This window comes from Anarrhichthys ocellatus, unplaced genomic scaffold (genome assembly GCF_004355925.1).
Source record: "Anarrhichthys ocellatus isolate YVR2014 unplaced genomic scaffold, GSC_Weel_1.0 scaffold29, whole genome shotgun sequence".
NCBI classification, from domain to species: Eukaryota; Metazoa; Chordata; class Actinopteri; order Perciformes; family Anarhichadidae; genus Anarrhichthys; species Anarrhichthys ocellatus.
The window spans coordinates 792,007-811,170 of record NW_022280059.1 but is presented as its reverse complement, the minus strand read 5'-3'; the positions used below and the strand labels follow the sequence as shown (position 1 = coordinate 811,170).

The 19,164-nt window shown below is 44.3% G+C and overlaps 1 protein-coding gene across 7 annotated transcripts in view; it reads left to right on the top strand.

The window, feature by feature from the left end:
- The window catches only part of mark4b (MAP/microtubule affinity-regulating kinase 4b), a 48,131-nt gene that overhangs the window by 23,831 nt on the left and 5,136 nt on the right, over positions 1 to 19,164 (top strand). Inside the window, exons 4-17 of one of the 7 annotated variants that reach the window (XM_031863447.1) lie at positions 3,845 to 3,893; positions 3,979 to 4,044; positions 4,960 to 5,030; positions 5,509 to 5,565; positions 5,883 to 6,119; positions 6,357 to 6,476; positions 6,573 to 6,672; positions 7,117 to 7,226; positions 7,514 to 7,703; positions 7,815 to 8,056; positions 8,628 to 8,731; positions 12,104 to 12,373; positions 13,994 to 14,076; positions 18,271 to 18,307. In XM_031863447.1, the coding sequence (XP_031719307.1) occupies positions 3,845 to 3,893; positions 3,979 to 4,044; positions 4,960 to 5,030; positions 5,509 to 5,565; positions 5,883 to 6,119; positions 6,357 to 6,476; positions 6,573 to 6,672; positions 7,117 to 7,226; positions 7,514 to 7,703; positions 7,815 to 8,056; positions 8,628 to 8,731; positions 12,104 to 12,373; positions 13,994 to 14,076; positions 18,271 to 18,307 (1,736 nt within the window). Of the gene's footprint in view, positions 1 to 3,844; positions 3,894 to 3,978; positions 4,045 to 4,959; positions 5,031 to 5,508; positions 5,566 to 5,882; positions 6,120 to 6,356; positions 6,477 to 6,572; positions 6,673 to 7,116; positions 7,227 to 7,513; positions 7,704 to 7,814; positions 8,057 to 8,627; positions 8,732 to 12,103; positions 12,374 to 13,993; positions 14,077 to 18,262; positions 18,308 to 19,164 lie in introns of all 7 variants that reach the window. The other 6 variants (XM_031863448.1, XM_031863452.1, XM_031863451.1 and 3 more) reach the window with 6 other exon arrangements.

The following is a 19,164-nucleotide window of genomic DNA, read 5'->3' as shown; positions in this document are numbered from 1 at the left end:
TCTCTCTCTCTCTCTCTCTCTCTCTCTCTCTCTCTCTCTCTCTCTCTTTCGTTGAAGAAAAAACTGACAAAATACGGATACACAGTCTGGATAGAAAGGTCAAATGTTGGACAGACTGGCAGACCAGACACATGAATCAAACCCAAGTCTCAAAGTGAGGAAGAGAAAAGCAGAGAGAGAACTCGACAGTCGGTCATTAGGTTGCTTTCCTTAGCAGTTGATTAATAATTCCTGGCAAGGACAGAGAGGATGTAAATGCTCAGAAGTTGATTCATTCAGCCTGAAAGGAGGGAAGAAGATGACGAGAAGTGAAGGATGTTGGGAAATAATACACCGCTGTCAGATATTGAAATGTTTTCTGAAACTGTGAAAAGTGGTTAGTAGATGTTCATCTTCTGTCCAGAAGAGTTTAAAAACACGGAAGAGTTTTAAACACACAATTGAACTGAAGGGAAAATTCGTCAATTGAAGCAATAAGTTCCTCATTGCGTGAGCAAATCTTCCCTTTTAAAGCTCATAATTCATTAAAACCCCAAAATCAACCCATGTCATGATTCCAGGACTCCACATGGCAGCAGCTGTGTGGCAGTAGGTCTCCCTCCATGTGGTCGACGTCCCATGACTTCCCACAATCCCCCGGGAAGTCACGGAGGCTCAGGCCCAGGGATTAATACCAGGGTTGGCATGGCAACTGTGACGCGGGGGCCCCATCACCATGGGAGATAACCAGGAGAGGAGAGGAGAGAGGAGGGTGAACACAATAAGGCAAGAGAGTTCAGTCAGATCAGCGAACAAACGCTGCATTCGGACGCGATGGAGGAAAACAGACATTTGTGCTTTCACCAAGAAACAATGTTAACCTGTGAAATGCAGGTGAAAGTGTGATGAACGTTATTACAACATGACGGCAGTATGAGCCGAGGATTGATCGAGCTGATCAATCAATACCTGCGACTCAAAGTCCCGGCCAGCTGCTGAGGTTCAATATGTTACCTTTCCGCATCAGAATGTCTAAACCTATGCTGTGAGTTGTGTACATACATTATCCCAAATCTTTCCAGCAATGTTCAAACGTAGAGAAATCTGTCTTTACGTTTCATGGCCATAGTCCGTTTCATTGGTCTTCGTATCCCGTTTGCTTCAGTATCGTAGTTATCTGAGAAACGAGCTGAGCTAGCGTTAGCAGAGGCATCCCGTGTCCTCTGTACAGCGTCGGAGAAACACCCATTGTTAACGTGAAACTGCTTCATTCAGTGTTTTTACCTGGTTTGTTTGCGGAGAGGAGGAGACCTCCGAGGATAATTCTGCTCCCGGTAAAAACCTCCTGAAAGATGAACACTGAAGTCCTAACTGGGAGGAGCTGACTGCAATGGCGGTGGAGACGACGACTCCCATGAACCCACGCTACTTCACAACACCCCCAAACTGTTTAGATTGAGAGCAAAAAAAATAACATATGGTGCTTTTGATTCTCTTTTTCAGCCATGCTCTGTTTCGGAAACAATTACCAGCTGCTGTTTTTAATCTCTAAATATGTAACAACCCAGCTAGCAGTGGTCACAGATTCAATTACTGTTAGTGGACCTAGTAGAGAGAAAGAGGTGAACATGAGTACAGGAGGGAGAGGTGAATGGGTGTACAGGAGAGCGCGGTGAGGGAGGAAGAGGCTTAGCCGATAATTCTTCTTAAAGCTCAGATGAACAGCTGATGCACCGCGCACTTAATTCAATTACACACACTCCCAGTGGACCTGTGGGTGTGTGTGTGCGTGTTTATGACGCTGAGGCGTCCCATTTTCAGAGCACTGAGTAGAACGAGTGTTTCTAACACGTCACCAGACGTCACTAGACGTGGTTCTCATGTGGGAATGCTTCTCCAACAAAACACTTTCAGTTTACAATGATATAAAACAGGAGAACGTGATGATGTCTGTGAAAACGCACACAACACAGGCGCAATACACACATCATCGCCTCGGGCGACTATGAAGTTATGTCATCGGGAAAGTGTTGGAACTTCACCACGAGAAAGCAAATTCCTAGACCGTGCGGCTCCAATGAAAAGTCACTGCTGATTGATTCAGTGCAGTATGAATATGAAGCAGCACGTATGTGAGCACTTAGTCAGCCCTCCCTGGATGAGAAGGATGAGTCGAGGTTCATGTCACGTTATCTTAATTAGATGTGTAGGGCGGCAGCCTGCGCTTGTCCCAGTTTAGACGTCTAAATCTGAGCAGACGGATAAAACCTGCTTCATCGCTCCGGCGCTCCACACATGGCCGCTACACAGTGTAACGTAACACAGTGTGATATGAGGCTGCTGTTGAGCTCTGGTATCTGAAGCCCGGTGCATTCAGGAACGCATCGAAAGCCAGTTTAATCACATCTGACTGTCTACGGGTCAGTAACTCAGTGTGTCTCCCGGGGCAGCTGAGTGTCCGCTACAAAAAATGAAGGCATCAGTGCATTCCTGCTTTTGTGTTCGTCTTTGTCGTTTTTTCTGCGCTTTCACTTTTTTTCCCCACTCTCGTGTAATTTATTCTTGGAGGATTTTAAAGGAGGCAGGTTTGCTGAGGGATTCACAGAGCAACATGACTCCAACACTACTAGTACAAAACCAAATGCACATAAAACACATCAGTCTTCAACGTTGTTTTCTTGTCTTTTCCTCCCTCTACGCCCCTCGTCTCCTGCACATTGTTCATTTTCTTGCAGATACAGAAATGGTCCTGATACGCTTTGCTCTTGTAGTTATTTTTGTCATGACTCTACACACACACACACACACACACACTCTTCCCCTGCAGGGTCAGAATGTCTCACATTGACACTAATAACCAAACCCAAAGCAACTAATGATGGATGAATGGCTCGATTGCATTTGTTTAATGCGTCACAGAGGCTGAAAGCCGACACCCTCGTGAACACGCGTGCAGTTAATCAGGACCTGTGACACGTGCATGTTGGTTTAAAACCAGATTTTAAGGGTCTTCTTTAATGTGACTTCAGATTTTCACCTGACATCAACTGTGGTGAAATTAAGCTTCAATTTACTGTGATTCCATCTGGTGTTAAATATACACCTCATCAGTGTGTTCCGCTGTGATGCAGCTAGTCTGGCTTTTTCCCTTTGTCATCTTTTAAAAAGGAGTTCACAGACAAATGCATTACTTTAATGAGAGGGAGAGGGAGAGGGAGGGAGGGAGGGAGGGAGGGGCAGGATGAGGCAGCATTGATGGATGAGTGGGGGGAGGGGGGAGGTAGTGGGGGAGCACGCCCAGGGGAGGAGGCCCGCTGTCAGCCTAGCATCAGTGAGACACTCCCCTGGGTGGCCCGGGGTCTGGAGGTGGTCGGAGAGATGAGTGGGGGGGTCTGGAGGGAACGGTGTCGTTACACCAGCTGTGGACTGTATGGATTAACTGAATACAAATACATTTGATGAATGAAATGATCATTTTACTGTAGTATTGTTCACAGTTTTATTGTATAATTATGTGCAAATATATGCAATAAAAGTCTACCTAATGTAACTGTTTTGATTTTAGCATTTTCTTCATGTAAAATATTTAACGGAGTGAACATGAATGTGTATCAACGTATTGATGTCGAGATAATGCTGCGATAGTTTTATTATTTATATTTCTTTTGTTAGTTAAAATAGCCTGACGTTACAACTTTCCAATTCAAGCCATACAGAAATTTGAAAGCCATTAGCCCTTTACCATGAGCCTTATAGAATATTTTATGTAATGTATCTGTGAAATATTATAAATTATAAAGAGCTTTGTGTAATCCTATGATGGCGCCTGACGGTTCATTTTCTCTTTTCCACATTATGTTTTCAGCTGTTTCGAGAGGTGCGCATCATGAAAACTCTCAACCATCCCAACATCGGTGAGTTCCGCTCTGTATAATGATCTGGTGTGTGTTTCTCTGCTGGCCTTTGTGTGAACGCCCGTCCTTCCTCTGTGTGTTACAGTGCAGCTGTTTGAGGTCATTGAGACGGAGAAGACTCTTTATCTGATTATGGAGTATGCCAGCGGAGGTGAGTGACGTCCACGCCACCATCATCGCCATTGGTCGACGCTAATTGGATTGATCACTGTGACCGAGCTATGCAGCACAACCGCTGAACTCGTTATTTTAGGGTTTAAACGATCAGGTCCAATCCCTTTTGGCCCCATTTTGGTTCGTGAAGAAGTCCCTTTTATTGTGCTCATCGTGCTCTTTTAACATCGCTCAGCTGTTTCCCATGCACTCTTCTCTATTTTTGCAGCTCCTCTTTTTTCTTTCTTCCCTCCTCCCGATCCCTTAATCTCTCACCGCTGCTTCTCTCTGTACGTTGTGTGATCTCTTGCTTCCAATACCGAATAAGGAGGCAGCAGCTCACCAGCCGACATGCTGCTGCGTTCAACTCAACCGCAGCCCGTTTTACCATTAAGGATATTTCGGGTCAAATGTTTGGCGTGCAGACACACACAAGATTTTTTGATTCGTATATTCCATTTGACTGGACAGCAGCTTTTAGCTGTTTTCTTTTTTTTAATGAGCTGAAAAATAATGTTAACAAACCAGCAGGAAGGAACGTTTGAGGCTTCTTGGAAGTCATGGATAGCTGTTTTCTCCTTCCCACGCTTGAACGCATGTATTTTAGTCAGGACACTTCTATCCGGTTTCAACCCTTTTTATGTTATCGCCACATTTGTTCTTGTAATGCTGGGAGAATTATTGGTGCAAGCTTGGCACAGACCTGACTCTAGACTCCAGTGGAGTGTTGGAGATTTTTTTAACACCCAAACCCACATGAACACCTTCTGAGGGACTCTGAATTCACATACATCTCCTGCAAGTGTTAGATTTTGTTGTGAGGTGGGGAAGGAGATTACCAACCCTGCCTTTAAACATCTTCCATGCCTGCCAGAACTACAGCCATGCTGTTTGTTTCTCCCCCTTCTTCCAGGCGAAGTGTTCGACTACCTTGTGGCTCACGGCAGAATGAAGGAGAAAGAGGCCAGAGCCAAGTTCAGACAGGTCAGTTAAACCTCACACCTTAACTCACCACTCTTTGTCCATATATTATATGTTGACATCTGACAGCCGGCCATTCCTTGTGGTTTAACATTGAGCATAACGACATACTCTCTGGACTGATTAATAAGAGAGGAAGAGGACATGTACGTTCACGATGCTTACCGAACATTACAGGAGCTTAACTCTGAGCTACTTGAGCTCTGATGTGACTCATCATTTATAGTTCCTGCTTTGATTGTAACTTGGCAGACGCTAGCAGAAATGGATTGAATTCTTCCACTGTGGTTCAGAGCCTCATAAAACTAACAGGAGGTGCGATCGCACAGCAAGAAATCCAGCCATCCGCTTTCTATTCGTGATGTTGAGTCATGTAGTTGTTCAAGGGGGGCGTGAGGGGTTGTGTGAATGGAGCTCCCAGTTTATCTTCCATCTACGTGTTCGTTCTGTTCAATCGTTGGTGTTATTTCTCTCTCCTCAGATTGTGTCGGCGGTGCACTATTGTCACCTGAAGAACATTGTTCACAGAGACTTGAAGGTGATTACACAACGTCGCAAGATAAAGGATGAAACAGGAACCTTCAGATGAACAAACATGTCTAAATCATTGACACATATTAAACGGACTATGTATTACTTTGCAAATATTGATGAATGACATCGTAAAAGACATAAGTAAGTAAAATGATCGAACTACAACTTCCATTGCAAAATACATGACAGCCACCAAAGTGTATTATCCACTACTCGATGCAGAAAAAGCATCATTTCCTGTAATTCACTCAGCTGATCATAGTTCTGCCGTTGTTTTTTCTGTGTTCTTCTGTGTTTCACTGTCTATGTTGTTTCGTGCAGGCGGAGAACTTGCTGCTAGACGCCGACGCCAACATCAAAATAGCCGACTTTGGCTTCAGCAACGAGTTCACTGCGGGCAGTAAACTGGACACGTTCTGCGGCTCGCCGCCCTACGCGGCCCCAGAGCTCTTCCAGGGGAAGAAGTACGACGGTCCGGAGGTGGACATCTGGAGCCTGGGCGTCATCTTGTACACACTGGTCAGCGGGTCCTTGCCCTTTGACGGACAGAACCTAAAGGTACAGATGCAGTCTATGGTCCTGTGGAGATTTCTGATGTTTTGGGAGAACATGGTGTGCACAAGAACAATAGCTTTTTCTATTCTTATTTGTTTTATTCTTTTAACCACATAATTGTGCATTGTATCACATTACACAAGATTTTGCCAACAGTATTTAAATGAAGTCCCGTTCTTTTACTGATTCGTTGTCCCTGGAGCAGAAATTCATCGTGTGTCAATTGTGTGTTGCGTTCAGGAGCTGCGGGAGCGTGTTTTGAGGGGGAAGTACCGCGTGCCCTTCTACATGTCTACAGACTGCGAAGGAATCCTGCGCCGGTTCTTGGTCCTCAATCCTGCCAAGCGCTGCTCGCTGGAGGTGAGGAGGAAACACCGTATCACGTGCAACACGACATGAATTGACTACATTAGGGTCTAAATATTGAGCTCTCCTTCTCTTTTCTTCCCTCACCAGCAAATAATGAAAGATAAGTGGATCAATGTCGGCTATGACGGTGAGGATCTGAAGCCCCACGCAGAGCCTGTCGAGGACTTAAACAATACCAGCCGCATTGGTGAGAAACACAGACCTTTCACTATTCATTTATTTAAGCTAATCATTGATCTCAAAAAGATAAACTGTTGCGTTACTGTAACGTTAAACAGAAATATTTCGTGGAAGATGGGAACTTCTGGATGAAGCCTCCATTTACGAAGCCGCTGACTGGAATAAACTTTCAAAATCACCAATGACTTTTCAGCCACAACTCCAGAGATTTAGCATATAGCACCTTAAAACGCTTCATTTGCATGAAGTTGGACGTCACAATTTAGTCACCATTAAAGCTGACCTACACGGTGCAACATCCGCGTCGTAAGTTCAGGCTCTGCTTATGCATATGAAGGTTCACACCATGCAGAGCACCTTTTCATAATTGTGCAGGAGGTCGACCCGTGTGATTGCTGTGCAGCTCGCCACTTGCTGTAGATTTTTGTTATTTCATTTGTCTCGTTTCCAGATGTGATGGTCGGGATGGGCTTCAACAGGGATGAGATCAGAGACTCACTGTCTAGTCAGAAGTACAACGAGGTCACCGCCACATACCTGCTGCTGGGACGCAAGAACGAGGTGAGAGTCAGCTTGTCTTTGTGGGTTTGTTTGCAGCTTCCTCTGTATTTAGGTATGAGGTAATGGTTTATGGTTTATTGGACAGTATATCTTTTTGCCAGATACGCTCATATCTAAACAAAATTATGAAAAAAAGACTAAGAAGATTTAGGATGGTGGTGGTGCCTTTTGTGTCATTATGAGTTCATAATGTTAATTATTTTCGATTTAACTGTGGGGTCTAACCCTAAACAACCTAATCAATGCCTGACTCAGTCCTGTTGTACGTGTGAATGTTTCCCTCTCAGACGGAAGGCAGCGAGTCTCGATCGGCCAGCAGCCTGAGTCTGGCTCGAGTCCGACCCAGCACCATCACCAACGGAACCAGCAAACACACCGCTTCCTCCTCCTCCTCCGCCACACCTTCCTCCTCCACTGGCCACAAGCCACAGCGCAGCGCCTCCACTTACCACCGCCAGAGACGACACTCTGACTTCTGTAAACCAGATCAGTGACGTAGTGATTAGTGAGAGTCGGGTTCGTTCGTTCTAAAATGGTGACAGAAATCGTCCTCACCCAGATTTCTTGTCTCCCACTCCCATCTCTCAGGTGGTCCGGCAGTTCCAGTGTCCACGCACCCCAAGCGGAGCCCGAGTGGCGTAGGCGAAGGGGCAGGGCTTAAGGAGGAGCGGCTGTCGAGCCGCAAGCCGAGCACCAGCACCGTTGGCTCCCGTAGCATCCCGACGCCCTCCAGTCCAATGGTTAGCTCCGCCCACAACCCAAACAAGGCAGAGATACCCGACCGGCGCAAGGAAGCCAACGTGACCACAGTAAGGCCTAAAGGATATTTTGTGAGTGGACTCAGAGACCTGTCACTTTATATCCTTTATCAATAGAACGGGTGCTGATGGCAGAATCCTCAATCTTTCCTAATCCCATTACCTCAGATTACACTACACTGATACTGATAACATTAAGAGACTGCAAACATTAACGTCTTCTGCAGATTAGAGAGGAGTTGAACAGTAAAACACTTTACATGCATAGACGAATAACAAACTGTGGATTCACCCAGCAGGGGGAATATAGAGATTATGGTTCCTCAGTGAGATTAGCATGAGCGAGCGGGAGTTTAAAGGAATGTGAAGAGATGATTAACTCCTGAGATTACCTCTTTAATGTTCTGTACGGGACAATCAGGCCGAGCTCATTACGGTCTGAGGTCAGACGATCAAGCTAGGGAAGTCTTAAGGCAGGTTTTACTCTAGTCCGGATTTTCAAATAGTGTAGCCGTATGAAGGCTTGATGCACGTCTTTCACTTCTGAAGCCCTCCTTTCATTGTGTTGCATTATAAAGCACTTCATCGTTCAAAGACGTCATTCGTTTCAGTAAATACAAGTGATTTTTGATCCTTTCTCCAGAATAACATCCCTGCCAGTGCCATGACTCGAAGGAACACGTATGTGTGTACAGACCGGTCCAGCACCGATAGACACTCACTGCTGCAAAATGGCAAGGAAAACAGGTGAGAGGACCATCACCATCCGTACCCTAACAGATGAGCAGAGTGCCCCCACAGTTAGCGCATCGTTGTGTTGGCTCTTTTTCTGTTTTTTTATTCTGTCCTCAAATACAACATATTTGTTGTAATTTGCACCACAGCCAATGGCCACGGAGCATATATGTATCAACAAATAAGAGATTTGTTTTTTTGCCAAATGTAGATGATGCGTTCATATTCATAGTGAATACAATAAGAAAGGGTTTTGCAAATGAATAGTTGAGCTGGTAAAGCTCGTCTCTCTCCGCACAGAGCTTAGAGAGTGTTTGTCTCACACACATGTTCTCTCTTTAAGGATAAAGGGCTTAAACTGTGCATGAGTGGGTTCGTCCACGCGTGTGTGTATGTGCCCAATATGAGCTGTCCGTTGTTGTGACAGATGGTTGTCTGCTCGTCGGTGTCAGAGCATGGCAGCCACCATCTCTCTCTCTATCCCTTTCCCCCCTATGGTCCCTCTCTCACTCTCTCACTTTCTCATTTTCATTCTGGCTGACCTGTTTTTCCGTCCCTCTGTCTCTTTGTCACTCTGTAATGTTGCCTCTCACAGGAAGAGCCAGGAGGTTGCTGTCTGTCATCCGAGTTTTTAAATGTAAGAATCCATGGAAAGCAGCAAAGAAAACATGAACATACATATACGTTTTTGAAAAAAAGACGTAGAGCATTGTTGGCTGCAAATAGCAGCTAGAAAAAAACACACCATCAAACAGACTCACTGGTGTTTCCGAGTCAGTTTGAGTTTCGCCCCCTTCGTTTAGATTTGACGACATTCGGGCATTACGACAAGTCTCCTGGAGGGAAAGCGTGACAGGTAAACGGAGGGGAAGGATGGAGGGAAAAGAGAGGGAGGAGGGCGAGGGAGAGAGGTGGAAAAGAGGAGGGGAGCAGGATGAAGTGAGGACGGACATTGTGCCAGCGTAACCCTCCATTTGCCTCAGAGGCCTTGTCAATGTGATGCCATGCCAGAGTGGTTGATGGCACAAACATGTGCATGGACACACAGACACACACGCCAAGAGAAACAGTACTGTAGCTGCAGACAGAGAAAAGATACCGTTGAGGTACTGAAGTGTACTTCATTTAGATCATATTTTTAACTTTACTTCATGCTTATTTGTGTGGGGGAAAAGTATTTAATGTAGCATGAAGCCCTTGATGGGCTCTTAAAAATGCATAACAATCAACAACAAATACACAAGAGATGGTACAAAACACAAACTCAACAATAAACGCGTACAAACCACAGTACAAAACTACAGTACAATAAAACACCGTAACACAAGGATCACCAGATAAGTGAACTGTTTCAGTTTGAGCTCAAAGTGATCCCAGTCTGGATCCTTTTTTGAGTTCTGGAAGAATTCCACATGTTGATCCCCCGGAACAGAAAAGGCTGTTTGTCCGAATGAGGATTTACGTAAGGGCATCTTAGAGTTCCCATTGGATGCTCTACGTGTCAATGAGCGCCTGATGCTGTTACTATTTATAGAAGCAAACCTGCTCGATTGTATATCATCATAAGAGGTTTGGCTTTTGTAGATGCTGCATGTGACCAAGATGTTACACAGTAACTTAACTGTTTGCTGCATGAGGTTGTGCGGTCTCTAATAAGTCTAAATGTTTGCCACCCTGCTCACTCTTGACAGTTATTTTCATGTACATTCTTGTTTTAGCCATGTTTGAGTCCAAGTAAACAAATCAAAGTCTTGCTCCTGATAGTCCCACCCCTCCTGTTCATGTAAATGATTTATACTCATAACTTTTACAAGCAGCGTGCTGCAACAGAGAAGAACAAAGACATTTGAAAGAATATGAATTTAAAATGGAAATCTCAGGAGTTCACTGTGAAAGTGAGCTGAACATCGTTAGTCTCTCTCTCGCCCTTTCTACGTTCTCCTTCCCTCACTTTCGCACCAAGTGAATCTCTCGTCTTCCTCCTCGTCTCCTTCTCGCCATTTCTTCCTGGTCCCAACCTCTCGAGCCTCTCCTCTCCCCTGCAGTTAGCTTTAGCAGGCCGCTGGTTCACGTTGATGTGAAGCGATGTTGCTCTGCAGCGGCTGCGCTTCAACTTAACTCGTTTAATGGTTCTGCCCCACTAGAACATTGTGTGTGGGTGTTATCTAGAGCGTTATGAAAAGCAGCCTTGGGCCACCAGCCAGAGTCAGGGGTGGAGGTGTGTGTGTGTGTGTGTGTGTGTGTGTGTGTGTGCGTGTGTGTGTGTGTGTGTGTGTGTGTGTGTGTGTGTGTGCGGGCGGGCGGGCGGGCGGGGGGCATTTGGGTCAATTTTCAGAGATTAGGACTAACTGTTGTCATGGTTTGAAGAGCAGCCTGCTCCCTTTTTTTACGTTTCCTATCTGTGGGTGCTCATTGAAAAGTCTTAAATGACCTCAGTTTAAGGCTATACAAGTATTACAGATGTTAAATGCAGTTGAATTTAATCTCAAATCGTGTAAATGTATGTGGTCGGCAAAAACAACAAAGCAAAAGCCATATAGCCTTTTTTTCAGGGTTTATTGAAGAAGCATGATCAATCAGAAATCCAGAATGTGACTGTCTTCATGTTGTCTTTGGTAGTAAACCGTAACTTGAGTTGGTATACTGTGACAGTAACACTTATACGCCTCAAAGAAGAAGCCTGGTAATATTTTGTACTTTATTTATTGCGGACAAATCCAATTAAATAGACAAAAACAATGACTGATCCATACATGTGTTGCACTGCATTACTGTGATGTGGATGTAACTTGACAAAATGTGAAGTTAACATGCCAGCATGTTTTGACTCTATTGAAACTGAACTCTGCCTAGATGCTTAGAAAAAGAAACGACAAAAAGATATTGAATGCTTTGGAAAGTGACAGGAGGTGTTATAATGTGAGGTATTTGTTATTTTCCTACGACAGCATATGGGGGCCATTGTATCAAAAAATACATATATGAAAAACAAGTTACGCAGCCGGTGGAGTGGTGTAATAACCCCAGAAAACGTAAAGTATTACATGTACGAGAAAAAACCCGATATCTCCGAGATCTTTAATGTTGTTTTCCTCTGAATAAACCCAATTCAAAGCAATGTCTCTTCCAAGTCTGTATGTTTGTGATTATAAGGTGACTCGGGCCTAAAATAACAAGTATTTCCTTGTTGCTAAATGAGATTGAAAAGTATAATTTGATTTGGTCATGCACTGCAGGCATAATACGGTAAGCAGCGGCGTCTGTGGTGTGACGAGGTTGATTGAACCACATACAAAGTGAAGAGATATGGTTCCTTCACTTGCAAATTGTAATGATCTTGATAACAACTATCCACTCTTGTTTTCCCTCCTCCTCTCCCTCCAGTTCCTTATCCCACCGCCTGCCCCCCGCCTCCCCCTCAACCCACAGCATAGCCGGTGCCTCCGGGGCCTCCTCCACGCCCTCCTCCCGCCTCTCCAGGGGGTCCACGGTGAGGAGCACTTTCCACGGCGGTCAGATTCGAGACCGTCGTCCCCCCTCCCACGCTCCCCCGGCCTCCCCGACGCTGTCCCACGACGCCAGCCCGCTGCCACACGCCAGGACCCGGACCACGACCAACCTGCTCAGCAAACTCACCTCCAAGTTGACCCGCAGGTAAGGGGAGAAGCGGTAGAACGATGACTCAACAGATTACAAGTTAACCTTTAACTGCAGGTTTTTTTTGCTCATTCAAACATTTATGAGTATTTTCAAGGATTGTATGCGTTTGATGATTGCTGCTAACGATCTAAATGTGATAGCCTGTATGTTTACAGGCTTGTAACTGGACAGTGTAGCCCCTCTTGTTGTAAACATGAAGATCATTGAGCTGACCTGGCTGCCTCTCACCTTCTGTTCCTTAACCAGTACTAACCTACCAGCCTTTCTTCTCTAATGATAACCCTTTACAGGCCTCAGACCTGGGTCTAATAGTGTTGAACATGATTCCTTCTCTTTGTTTTCCTTGCTTGCCACCTGCTCCCTACAACATTTGCTTTTGAAAACTTGTCCCACAGGAAACGACAAATGTAGCCCTTATGAAACAGTAAATACATTATATGACGAGACATAGACTAAAGCCCTATTAAACGTCTAAAAAATGAAGAAAAAAATACAATCAGGAGGAGCTAACATTGGATAAATCTACAGATTGGGTCTCTCTTCATGTTGTTTCCTTAACGGATACAAACAAGAGAGACAATTAATTAATTTATCAAATAGACCATAAAGCAGAGTATGCTTTAGGGCGGGGCTACAGTATGATTGACAGGTCGCTGCCGCTACCAGAGACGTATACGGCGTCGCTACATCACTCCTCTGCATTCCAAATATGTCGTAGCTGAGACAGTTTGAATCGAGCGCAGACAAAATGCTGCTTTTGAATAAGGCTGGTGTTCTCTTCTGACACTAATTTGTTCTTTCATAAGACGGCCAAAATGCTAGTTGGCGATGTCCAAAATACCGACCTTGAGGCTTCAGAACAGCAGTCCACAAACCAATGGGCGCCGTCATGACGACTACGTCACTATTTGAGAATTACATGATTTCGTTTTTTGTCCTATTCTTGCGCAATTCTTTCGAGAATTAGCCCCCGAGTGAGTGGAAAAAGAGCCGGCTAATGAGAATGCAAATAAACAGCAACAATTTGACTTAAATTGGAAGTGGGAAGCGGATGGCAATGGATACAATGTTTCATCCCACAGAAGTAGCAGCAGTAATGGAAGGCCCTCCATCTAAACCTGTCACATGTATGCCGTTTGACATTGTGTTCAATTCAAGTTAAAATAGGTCCAATCCTGCTTCTGCCATCAACTGATGCAGTTAACCCCACCCAAGTGTTTCTCCAAACCGTAACCTGTGTGACCCAGGTCTGCTGCTCAGGTGGACGTACTGTATGTCTGTCCCGGTCACTTCTGCTGCTTATTGTTGCTTTATCTGTTGGTTGGTTTGTTTGATTCTTTAACAACTTTTTTGCTTTTCCTCGCCAGTCACCTGCCAGTTTTCTATCCTTCTTTTTCCTGAACTACAGTACAGTTTGATTTGTACTTCTCTGCCTCTTCCACCTGTGCTTCTTACTGTCTTTTATTTCTATATTGTCCCCCCCCCCCCCCACCCCCCTTCACTTCTCTTTTGTTCCATGTCGCTCTGACGTTCTGCTGTTGATTTTCCTGTTTTTTTCACACCATTCCCCTCATCCTCTTTTCATCTCCTTCTCTTCTTCCTCTCTCCTCCTAGGGTCTCTCTTGACCCTTCTAAACGTCAGAGCTCAAACAAGTCCATGTCGGGCTGCACCCTCCCACAGGGGACAAAAACAGTTAGTAAGTCTTCCTTTCCCATGTTTTCTGGCTGCTTCTTGTCTGTCTGACCGTCTGCCTGCTTCTTGCCAGCGCCCTGTCATTCCCTGTACCCCTCACTCGCTGTCTGTCACCGTTTGGATTTAGTTGTGCAAACATTTATCTGAGGAAAAGCTTCTCTACAGGCAGGGATTTTAATCAGTGCTTGAGTTGAATTCAACATGCGGGGCTCTGAAAAGTCCATCTGTACTGATGTGAACTGGGAAACCTCCTTTTCTTTGTAAAGACAAAGGAAAGTTCATTTTCTTCTTTCTGTGTTTACGTTCTCCACGTGAAGCTCTCAATAGTTTCTCTTCAAACGTGTGTTCCATCAAGACGAGACTGAAGCCTTAATGTCTTAATAATCATAGTCCATGTAATTTAATGTCACAGTATAAATATAATAATTTCCCGGGGGCCACTTTTGACTAAAATGGCAGGAGGCCAGCTGCCAATTAATAAACAGCCCAGACCTTTGTTAGAGTCCAGGATCCTCCCAGTTCAAACTCTTATTAGTCCATCTTGATTCTTTCTTATGAACTCAGCCTCCTTATTTACATTTGAAGTACAAAGAAAAAGTCACATTGTGAATCAATTTTATTTTCGATGCGTAACGAATGGTCGGCGGGCCCCCCGGCACCCTTAAGTTGTGTATCACTGCTGTAGGAGTCTTAAATTTAATATGCAAACGTCTTTTTCTGTGGGAGACGCTACACACTCGTAAACGAGACGTTTGATTGTTGCGACAGTGGACTGTGTTCATGTTCACACCTGTAGCCCGTTCTGTCACAGCCGCTAGCTACAGAAGCTAGGAAGCTCAGCATGTCGCAATTTAAACTATAAATAATCCTTTTCCATTGATTGATCCATTCATCCACTTATCCGGGTCCAGGTCGAGTTCATTGAATGAATTATATTGTTAGGAATTATTGAAAAAAAAAAATTATTAAAATTAATAATTCTATCAAATCTCTTCTCCATCTTTGTCCAGAATGGCCATGAAACAGATATTAAATTACATCTTCGGTTGTATTTAAAAGGTCTTTAAAGATTGAACTTGGTGAACTCTGCAGAAACCCTGTCATGGTTCTTCATCACGTTCATGCAAAACAGATTGTAGTCCTAACACAATATGAGCAGATAATATACACGTTGAAGGGTTGACTAGAAACATTTAGGAGTCTAAATGTTCGAGCCTTGACTTGGAAACTTCAGCTCTGGCCCAGTTTAAATCCACTTTATTGTTTGACCAAAATTCGTATCCCGTCAAACTTGACCTCCTGGGACTGTGGCCATCGAAATTTAACGCAGTTTACAAGACTGTTTCTTCCCGTAGAGCAGCTCTGTCTCAAAACTGTATGTTTATGTGACTACAACTCTAATCAGCGTCTGTCTGTCTGTCTGTCTGTCTGTCTGTCTGTCTGTCTGTCTGTGTCTGGACTGCTTGTGTCTCTGCTGGCTGGGCTTCATGCTGTAGCACTCACTAGAGACTTACGGTGGCACCATTACCTGCATAACACACGACTGTCTTGGTTTTTCTGGGACAACAACGGGTGAAGTGGGTCAAGCTCACCCCTATTACTAGACAGACATTTTGAACACACAAGTCACACAACTGTTTTTTTTTTTTTAGAATAAACACCCTATGAAGTGTGTGTGTTTGCGTGTCGCCTGTGAGTTTATTACAACTCGACTGTACTAGTCTGAGTCATGTAATCGACACCATATGTTTGCCCATGCTGTTAACAAATGAGCAGGACTGTGGGATTCCTGCGAGCAGAGGGAAAAAGGGGGGGATGGTGCTTTATTGGTGTTTGATACGAGCCAGAGGTAGAGGGGCGAGGGATGAAGAGAGAGGGCGGTTCATTCGCTGTCTTTGAGGTTGAGACTTCATCACTACTGGTAACGTAGTGTGCATGACCGGGTCTGTTTAAGGTTTTAGGGGCAAATACTGTACGTCTCATTCTTGTGTATCATTTGACAAACATAGACATTCTAGCACCACTTTTACACGTCTCCATGTATAGTTTGATAGACAATGTGTCGGTGATCTGAAACCTTTAAAAGTAGATGCCGTTCTTTGTGTCTTTCTGAATCAAAGAGCAAATGCTTCTAAGCCCCGACATCAGAGCTTGGGTAGGAAACATTGGAGAAACTAGCAAGAGCACGCTAGATCAAAACAATGATCCAACCGAAAAACTCTTTTCTAATGAGATTAGCAGTACTAACTCCAAAAGTTGGAATTTAAACTTTGGGCCTTCCTCCAAAGCTACTCCTCCAAAATTATCATTATGAACGCAAACAACAAACATGGCCATTGTTAGTCCTCACAGCTGTTAAGCCAGCAGCTTTTGAAAGACTTGAATACACACAGGCAGGTAGCCCGTCCAATCAGTACTAACGGGCTAGATGAAAGGATTTAAGGCTTATTACAGTCCTGCGACAGCAACATGCTACATATCTCCCTGTTTTTTGTGTGTGTCCCTGCGTGTGTCCGAGCCCTCTGCAGGAGCACAACGCTCGTCAGAGGCCTGCACCAGTCATCCCGACTGGCTGACCCTGACGTCACTGCCGTCTTAAATCAGGATTAGTTACGTAACCTGGATTTATCCGTCTCTTAAACGGGATCTTGCATAGCTCTCCCTCAAGATACAAAGCAGATTGTCCTGTCACACTGCTGCGAGCTTCTCCCGCGCCGTCACTTTCTGCTCCTTATTCTCCCCCCCCCAGCTGTCAGCCTCATGCTGTACAGTTCATACACAGATAGTTGCTACCTCGATGCACAAGAGTCCATCCAGTCTGCCACTCCGTACTCTTCACTTACAAAACGATTAGATCGTTCCCACTGTTATTCCTCCATAAGGATGTGATGCCACTTGTCTTGCTCAGGGTCACCTTGGCAACAGTCTGCGAGGGGAGGAGCTAGGCATTACTCGCTCACTTTCTGTACCCAGTCGAGAGAGGCAAGGTCATTTCATCTAGATGGGACACCTCCAGTTCTTCAGATCACAAAACATGTCCATCATTACTGTAGAGTACAGGCATGTATTGGGGCAACTTCAGCAAGTTAACCCAACAGGAGTTATCCTCCAGCAATTTGCTGGATAATTATTTCAACATAATCATTCGTAAATGCTGAGGAGTATCGGAGTGATTAGCTGTGTGGATTAGCAGGGATCGCACATTTTAAACTTCTAAACATGTGTTTAGATCTGAAGCCACAGCTCCTCGGTCAGAGCCAGGGTGACGTTAGAGTCGGTTTCATTTCTCTGCAAATCCATCAATGAAATATCGCTGCCGGCTCCACCAGGCCTCCCCAGTTCCTGGAATGGCGATCAGGTTGCCAGGACTAAAGCCCGGAGTTGACACACAGAACAAATAGCAACAGTAGCCCCCGGTGGCCATGGAGGGGAAGTGCAGTAAACTGCTTTAAACTCAATAGTACTGGGGTGGAGACGTCCTGAAGATACTTTGATCTAAAGCGCCTTACAGCAGCCGTCGTACTTCCTGTCGGTCAGCTCCTTCTGCGCGGTGACACGGTTGGTGGGTGTAGTTCGGTAGAAAGAAAATAGTTACCTCGTGGAACTGCTCACAACAAGGTCCGTGGATGATCTTGAGTAACCTGATCAGGATTTCTGTTGTTTGTTAAAACTCTGTTTTATTTTGGTGTGAACTGTCTCTTTAAACCACATCTTTTAAGATTATTCACACATTCACATTGTAGCTGTGACAGTTAAAATCAATCGCAGACAAAATGATTTTCCTTTCTTATTTGACACACTAATGTGTTCTTTCATAAGCGTTAGATTTGTATTTGTGTGAGTCTGGCCGCCACTGCAGCACACACCGTGTTTTGTGTCTATTAAGACCTGGTTCTCCGCTCTGGATCCACTCCCTCTCATTTGTTTTGTCGGTGGCTTTGACATGTTGTTGTTGTTGTTGTTGTTGTTGTTGTTGCACAGTCATCCAATGTGTCCAGTGTAGTGAGTGTAGGTTGGTGATGATCCATCTGTGACTTGAAACAAACAAGTTGTTGTGCTTGTGTGTTGTGGTTGATGTGGATTGACTGACATAGCCATGCAGCAATTTGTAACACTTAAACAGGAAGTGTGGGGGGGGGGGGCCAGTTGGCCTATTGATTCCTAACGGATGCGTTTGTCTTCCTCTTGAGGGTCACAGACGAACCTGAGAGAATCAGCAGATCTCCGGTCACAAGGTGAGCTCACATTTACATTTTTAATGTTTCAAGTGTACTTAAAGGATGTTCAAGCCTTTTAGTTTACTCTTCAAGATATAGAAAGAGAAGATATTGTGTGAGCTAATTCCAGTGTTACTGATGTTGTTGTTAAAAGAATAGTTAAACATTTTGTAAAGCGTTTATTTGCTGTCTTTCCAAGAAAGAGATGTTGTATCTTGCTTAATCCGTACCAAAACATGAGTGTAAAAACAGCAATTGTCTAATTTACGGGGGTTAAGTGCTGGATTATTTCTTGGCACATAAACCCCATAAAACAGCAAATTAAAGTTGTTACACAAAGACGAGCTAAAGTGTTGATTAATGAGCTTTATATGTGCTGGTAGGTGGATTTTTTTCCCCCAATACAGAGCCAGACAAGCTGTTTTCCCGTTTTCAGTCTTTATGCTAAGCTAACTAGCTTCTTCTCCAGCTACATATTTACTGTACATACAGGTGTTGTCTATCAGCAAGAAAACTAACAAATATGTAAAGCATATTTGCCAAGATGTTGAACTATCCCTTTAAGTTTCTGCACGACTGCTAGAGTGAAAGTAATTCAACTGTAGCGCTTCTATAGTTTTCCTTTAATCCTTTAATCTAAAATGCATTTACAAGGATTTGTTGTCTACACAGAACCGTTTTCCGCTGCAGCTGTAAATGTGTTCATTCTTAGGTGTAACTGATGTTTTCTTCTGATCATCTTTTAAACATTAGAAGTCTACATGGAGTCACATTTTTCCATGTGATCCAGCATGGCTCCCAGCACAGATCCTGAATTATACTACATTTTTGTTGTGATGATTTTCTTTAGTTAAATGTTTCTCTTTGATGTGGTG